Raw genomic sequence first — 7,318 nt, 5'->3', positions numbered from 1 at the left:
GTAATAACCACCTTATGAGGTCATTCTAAGAGATTAAATGAGATTCTGCTCATAAAGTGTTTAGCTTCGTGCCTGGCTCAGAGTAAACACTCAACAAATGGTGATTGTTATTATCAGCAAAAGCACATTTGCTTCCTTCCAGCATACTAGTTCTGTTGCCTTTGGGTAAGTTATGTAACCTTGCTGTGCCTCAGTTTCCTATCTGCAGCTTGGGAGGAATAATAGTTCTGAACTCAGAGGGTCGTTCTGAGGATTGAACAAGTCAGAACTCAGAACACTGCCTGGTACATAGTAAATGCTCAATTAAGTCACCTATTCATTCACACGATGGTTTTTCCTCTAATTCTCTCAGGTAGGCACAGCCCCCACCAGACGCCATGGACTGGAAGACACTCCAAGCCCTACTGAGCGGCGTGAACAAGTACTCCACAGCATTCGGGCGCATCTGGCTGTCAGTGGTGTTCGTCTTCCGGGTGCTGGTGTACGTGGTGGCTGCAGAGCGCGTGTGGGGGGACGAGCAGAAGGACTTTGACTGCAACACCAAGCAGCCCGGCTGCACCAACGTCTGCTACGACAACTACTTCCCCATCTCCAACATCCGCCTCTGGGCCCTGCAGCTCATCTTCGTCACGTGCCCCTCGCTGCTGGTCATCCTGCACGTGGCCTACCGTGAGGAGCGGGAGCGTCGGCACCGCCAGAAGCACGGGGACCAGTGCACCAAGCTGTACGACAACACAGGCAAGAAGCACGGAGGCCTGTGGTGGACCTACCTGTTCAGCCTCATCTTCAAGCTCATCATCGAGTTCCTCTTCCTCTACCTGCTGCACACTCTCTGGCATGGCTTCAACATGCCGCGCCTGGTGCAGTGCGCCAACGTGGCCCCCTGCCCCAATATCGTGGACTGCTACATCGCCCGACCCACCGAGAAGAAAATCTTCACCTACTTCATGGTGGGCGCCTCCGCCATCTGTATCGTACTCACCATCTGCGAGCTCTGCTACCTCATCTGCCACAGGGTCCTGCAAGGCCTGCACAAGGACAAGCCTCGAGGGGGCCGTGGCCGCTCATCCTCCACCAGCCGAGCTTCCACCTGCCGCTGCCACCACAAGCTGGTGGAGGCTGGGGAGCTGGATCCAGATCCAGGCAATAACAAGCTGCAGGCCTCAGCACCCAACCTGACCCCCATCTGACAACAGGGCAGGGGGTAGGGCAACATGGGGGCTGCCAATGGGACAGGCAGGGCGGTGTGGCAGGGTGGAGAGGTCCTACAGAGGCTGAGTGACCCCACTTTGAGTTCACTAAGCTATGCAACTTTCCTTTTGGCAGATATTTTTTGACACTGGGCACTGGGCTGTCTACCCGGGTATAGGTAACCCACAGGCCCAGTGCCAACCCTCAAAGGACACAGACTTTGAAACAAGCGAATTAACTATCTATGCCTGCAAGGGGCCACTTAGGGCGCTGCTGGCAGGGCTTCTAGCTAACCCAGGAAGGGGTCATCAGGAGAGGCTTCCCTGAGGACACAATGTGTAAGAGAGGTGAGAAGAGCTCCCAAGCAGAGACGACGGCAGCACAGAGGTCTGGAGGCCATACAAAAAGAGATGCTCGCCCTGGGCTAGCCTCAGCGGACCTAAGGCATCTCCACTCCTTCCGGAGGAGCCGCCCAGATTCCTGCAGTGGAGAGGAGGTCTTCTCCCAGCAGCAGCGGGTCTGGAGACCTGAGAGTGAGTCTGACAAGAGGTTCTGGAGACACCCAGGGGTCCTCCAGGTCATCACTTGGCTCAATGGAAGCCCTCTTCCCCCAAATCCTACTCCCTCAGCCTCAGGCAGTGGTGCTCCCATCTTCCTCCCCACAACTGTGCTCTGCCTGGTGCCAGCCTTTCAGACCCTGATCCTAGGGACTCGGGTGGATGCGCTGATAGCACACGCTCAAGACAGTTTCCTTGAAATCAATAAAGCCTGTGTTTTCTACAGGTTGGCTCTGCCCCTGGTTCTCCCACACTCCCACCCACTCACAGGACCCTGAAGGTAGGGAAGGTAAACCCTCAGAAAGGGAAAGAGTTCCATGGCTGGGGGTGGAGCTAGGGTGGGAGCTGTGGCAGTGGCTGCAGCTGGGGCTGGAGCTAGAGCTGGGTTAGGCTGGGGCTGAGGTTGACAGCGGGAAGCTGGGTTTGTATTAGAGGAGGAGGCTGGAGTGGAACCTACTGATATATATGTTGGGATTCTAGTTGTGGCCACAAGAGTGCGCTGTGCTCCCTCTGCAATAGCGCTTCCAGCCTTCGTAATTAGACTTCGCCCTGAGTACACACACAATCACTGCCACTCACTATAAATAAACCACACTCCCTCCTCTGTCATCCAGTCACTCTCATCACAACACACATCCCCACCCTGTGTACACACAATCCTTGCTATTCATACTCTCACTCCTTATGTGCACTCTCAACAGGGCCTGTCGTCTGCACTCAAGCATGCCATCCCAGCCTCACCCCGCATTTTATTCGGCTCATTCCATTTTCCCCGAGCATTTTCGCTGAACCAGGGCCCTGGCAGGATGCTGGGACTGTACAAGGAGGTAGGACCTGTGCCCACAGAGCTAAGCGACAGGAACACAGGCTCATCTCCCGCTCTAACCAACCCCTGGGGTGACTCACGGTCCTGCTCCCGGTGCTGTGTCATGACCTGAAATTTAGGGAACACCAATACCCAAGGCCAGATGAGAATGGAAAGCAAAAGGGGGTGCAAGCCTATATTAACCCAGAGGAACACTTAGTGGCTATCAGAGTCAGGGCCGGGAGCCAGAAATTCAGGAGCCAGTGAGCCAAGTGCCACAGCCAGCAAAGAGAGGGGAGGTCATCACGGAGACAGAACAGCCAGTGGTTCACCTGTGCTCTCACAAGTGTCCATCAGAGAGTGAATAAGCCAGCCAAGTTTAAAGGGCCCAGGGCTGGCTGACACTGTTCCTGCACCCCCATGACTGATTCATAGCTTGACCATTCCCTGAGCACAGCTTCACCACGCTACATCTTGGGCAGGCCTTCAGTACAATCAGGGCTTGCCATCAGTACAATGGGAATTTTATCAATCAGGGTCCTAGCAAAAAACAGATGGCACATTCAAACCAAGTAACTTTAAAAGGAGTTTCCTAGAGAGACTATTTTCAAAGGTATGGCTACTGCAATACTCCGGGGCTAGTACCAGGGTAACAATGGACAGGATGCATCCAATCCCAGCAACCAAGTAAATCCCCCAACTTCACTTTCCCATCTGCTTGCCTGCCGGTGGCTCCCACTGACCTAACCCAACCAGAAGTCAGAGGGCAAGTCAGCCTCCCACTGCACAGGGCAGCGTGTAGAGTAGACCTGAGGGACACAGGGAATACAGTCAGCATGACACCCAGTTGTTCCTACACAGAGGATTGTTGTAGAGGTAGGAGACACTGGAGGTAAAACATTAGCACAGCACTAATGTATCTGATAAATTCCCAGGTATGACTGTGCTCAGGAAAGCCTCTGCCTGATGCACTGGAGGTCAGCCTCTGCTCGGGCTGGAGGGTTGCAAAGGTCTCAGGGAGGGGTGATCTCCACCTACTTGCCGACATGCATTCCAGCATCTTCCTGGGTGGTTCTGGCTGCCTGGCCAAGGGTGGCTTGGAGGTCAGAGTAACCAGAGAACATCACTGGCTGTTACTGCAGAGAATTAACACTCAGCAAGGACTGAGCTTCTAGTCAGTCCACAGAGCTGAGACAGGAACACAGGCTCATCTCCCGCTCTAACCAACCCCTGGGGTGACTCACGGTCCTGCTCCCGGTGCTGTGTCATGACCTGAAATTTAGGGAACACCAATACCCAAGGCCAGATGAGAATGGAAAGCAAAAGGGGGTGCAAGCCTATATTAACCCAGAGGAACACTTAGTGGCTATCAGAGCCAGGGCCGGGAGCCAGAAATTCAGGAGCCAGTGAGCATGTCTCTGAGCATTCCGGCCCTGCACAGCCTGCCTTTGACCTGGAGTTGTTCTGAGCAGTGCAGTTCACTGATCTCATCCAGTATGTGTTGGGTGACTACTGTTCACCACCAAGTCCCAGGGCACATCATGTCACCACAAGGTGGACCTCACGTCCCCTTGACCTTCTCAGGGTACGTGCCTCTACCTCCTCCTTCCCCACCCAGAGGATTCACTGCAAACTCCCTCCAATCATGCATATGAGGGATTAGGATTTCATATAGTCTTCAAATCTACATCTACTGTGTAAGGTGTCACAGACACCCTGCAGCCCAAGATAAACAGGACATTCTTTTGTATTCATTCACCCTAGTCCAAGTTCCCATGTGGACTGAATGTTTGTGTCTTCCCAAAATTCATATGCTGAATTTCTACCCCCCAGTGTGATGGTATTAGGAGCTGGGGTCTTCAGGGGTCATTAGGTCATGGGATGGACCCTCCTGAATGGGATTAGTGCCCTTATAAGAAGAGATAGGAAAGAGATTATTTCTCTCTCTCTCTCTTCTCCATGTGAGGATACAAAGAGAAAATGGCCCTCACCAAGAACTTGACCATGCTGGCACCTGAATCTCGGACTTCTGTGCTCCCCAGCTGTGAGAAATGAATGTTTGTTGTTTAAACTACTCAGTCTTATAGCAGCCCAAACTGGCAGTACATCATCTCTCCCCGGGATGACTGCTTCCATCTCTTGCTTCCTGCCTCTGACTCTGGGAAGTGGACTCTGAGGAAGGGTTAAGAGGGTGCACTGGGGAGTGACTCCTATAAGTGGAAAAGGGGAGGAAGAAGGATTGAGCAGCAAGATGTGTCCCAGGGAGCTCAGAAGCAGAGACTGTCCATGCGGGCAATTCTGCACCAGACAGCAATGGCGAGGCCTTGACCACCTCCTGGCTCAGTCATGGCCTGAGGTCACCCCAAGAAGAACATGGCCACCTAGACAGCAGCAGCACACCTGGAAGTGCTGATAGGTGGAGGCAGTCAGCTGTCCAGGCTCCACACCGCTAGACAGCAAGTCCTACATTGAAGGGGGATGTCTGTCTGTCATCCACCCCCATAGTCTATTCCCAGCACAGCAGCTGGGGTGATCCTGTCAAAACCTAAGTCAGGCCATGTAACTCCTCTGTCTCAAACCTCCAAAGGCATCTTACACAGGCCTTCAAGGGCCCTTAAGATCTACCCCATCCGCATCTCACCTGTTGCCTTTCTAAACTCACCTCTCTTTGCTCACCTGCTGCAACCACACTGACCTCCTGCTGTCCCCTAAGCCAGGAAACACCAGGCACCCTCCTTCCCCAGGGCCTTTGCATCCTAGGTGCCCTCTGTCTGAAATGCTGTGCCTCCAGATAGCCACGGGACTCCCTCCCTGCCTTCGGGGCTTGCATCAAATGTCAGCTGCTTAGTGAGGCGTTCTCTCCTCTTCTACTAGAAATTGAGGCCGCCCGCAGTGACTCACTCCTGTAATCCCAGCACTTTGGGAGGCCGAGGCGGGTGGATTACGAGGTCAAGAGATCGAGACCATCCTGGCCAACATAGTGAAACCCCATCTCTACTAAAAATACAAAAATTAGCTGGGCGTGGTGGCATGTGCCTGTAGTGCCAGCTACTTGAGAGGCTGAGGCAGCAGAATCGCTTGAACCTGGGAGGTGGAGGTTGCAGTGAGCTAAGATCGCACCACTGTACTCCAGCCTGGCAACAGAGCAAGACTCCATCTCAAAAAAGAAAAAGAGAGAGAAATTGAAACTTGCCACCCCTGCACTCTCACTCTTCCCTACTTCATTTCCCCCAGAGCATTCATCACCATCTAACATGTTCTACATTTTATTATCTGTCTTCTGGCCAGCTAGAATGTAAAACCTCTGAGGACAAGAATTTTGTTGTTGTTGTTCCCTGGTTATCTCCACTGTCTAGGATAGCACCACAGCACACAGGAGGTGCTCAGTAACTATTAGTTTTAATAGCAAAAACCACAATTACTTTTGCACCAAACTAAATACTTGTTGAGTTAACAAATTTATATATATATGGATCCGGTGCTCTGCTAGGTGGTGGAGATATAAAGACCCAGCTGCCTGCCCTCAAGGGGTTCACAGTCTAATGCAGGAGGGGAATAAACATAAGTAGACCATGCACCAGGGTATAGGGAAAGGGGGGAAGGGAAGTGGTTTACCAGAGACAGAGTTTCAGTTTTGCAAGAGGACAAAGTTCTGGAGATCTGTTGCACAACAATGTGAATATACTCAACACTACTGAACTGTACACTTAAAATCCTTAAGATGATACATTTTATGGTAGTTGCTTTTTAACACAATTAAAAATTTTTAAATAACAAAAAAACAAAGCACCATGGGTAGTAGCTGAGCTTCTGAGAGCACAAAGGCACACCTAGCACAGAGCGGGCCGCAAGGGGACTTCTGGGAGAAGGCAACAACTGAGAAAAGTCCTGATTCACAGCATTTAGCACGCGAGGGTGCTCCATGCAGAGGGAGCAGCATGGACAAAGGCAAGAACGCACAGAGAACCCCATCAGTGAGATCTGGTTGGGTCATGGCAAGAAGTGGCCATGAACTGGAGGTTGGGGAGCCTAGGGCTTACCCAGAAGGTGACAGGGAGCCATAGATGGTTTTTCAGCAGAGTGATGTTGGTCAGATTTCTAGGGAAGTATGGAGGCTGGGCTGGAGGGGTGGGGCTAGAGGCCAGGAGACCAGCTGGGATGGCAGCAGCCTGAACAGCACCAGGGCAATGGGAATGCAGGGAAGTGTGCGGTTCCAGGGACATTTCCAGGTGGAATGGCCGAGTTGTGGTAACTGTTGTCTTGGTGGCTCCCAATTTCTTCATCCTCTGGGGAAGAGCCGAGTTATTCAAACCTCTAAAGCCCTTGAGGAAGGAGTCAGAGCAGGGTGAGGGCAGCCTTGACGTCACTCCCGGCCCTCCACTGGTTCTTCCCTCCTTCCCAGTAGACGGAATCAGAAAGGCTTTGGGAGAGCTGGGCCCAGCCCCAAGAGAGGAAAACTTGGGAGTGAGCAGAGGCTGCAGTGGGGGCGTGGTGAGAACCAGCCTCCAGGGGCCTCAGTTCTCATGCCCTCAAGGGTCAGAACTAAGTGGGGCAGTTGTTAGCTTCAGAGATCCAGGAGACTCAGTTCAGCCTGGCCCTGATGGAGAGACCTAGAGGGGAAGCCAGCTCAGCCAGATCACCCAGGGCAGCTAGCCCTGAAGTTCTCAGGTCTGTGTGTCCCCAAAGATGTCCTCCTGCTGGTCCCGAAGACAGACCAGGGACCCAGCCCTGGGGCCCAGGGAATCCAAGGACTAAATCTTGCTGT

General features: G+C 52.7%; 1 protein-coding gene and 1 long non-coding RNA gene across 4 annotated transcripts in view; one reads left to right on the top strand and one right to left on the bottom strand.

Moving 5' to 3' along the window:
• Nucleotides 1-377: 377 nt before the first annotated feature.
• Nucleotides 378-1,973, top strand: LOC105494684 (gap junction protein beta 3). The gene has a single exon (XM_071096400.1). The coding sequence runs from the start codon at nt 378-380 to the stop codon at nt 1,188-1,190; it is 813 nt and encodes a 270-aa protein (XP_070952501.1). The 3' UTR covers nt 1,191-1,973.
• Nucleotides 1,974-2,086: 113 nt separating this feature from the next.
• The window catches only part of LOC105494685 (uncharacterized), a 42,182-nt gene continuing 36,950 nt past the window's right edge, over nt 2,087-7,318 (bottom strand). For 2 of the 3 annotated variants that reach the window (XR_011623335.1, XR_011623336.1), the window contains one exon: nt 2,087-6,875. This is a non-coding gene — a long non-coding RNA (uncharacterized lncRNA). The remainder of the gene's footprint in view (nt 6,876-7,318) is intronic. The other variant, XR_011623332.1, reaches the window with a different exon arrangement.

Source organism: Macaca nemestrina, chromosome 1, assembly GCF_043159975.1.
Source record: "Macaca nemestrina isolate mMacNem1 chromosome 1, mMacNem.hap1, whole genome shotgun sequence".
Classification (NCBI taxonomy): Eukaryota; Metazoa; Chordata; class Mammalia; order Primates; family Cercopithecidae; genus Macaca; species Macaca nemestrina.
The sequence above is the reverse complement of the archived record's forward strand: the minus strand, read 5'-3'. Positions and strand labels throughout refer to the sequence as shown.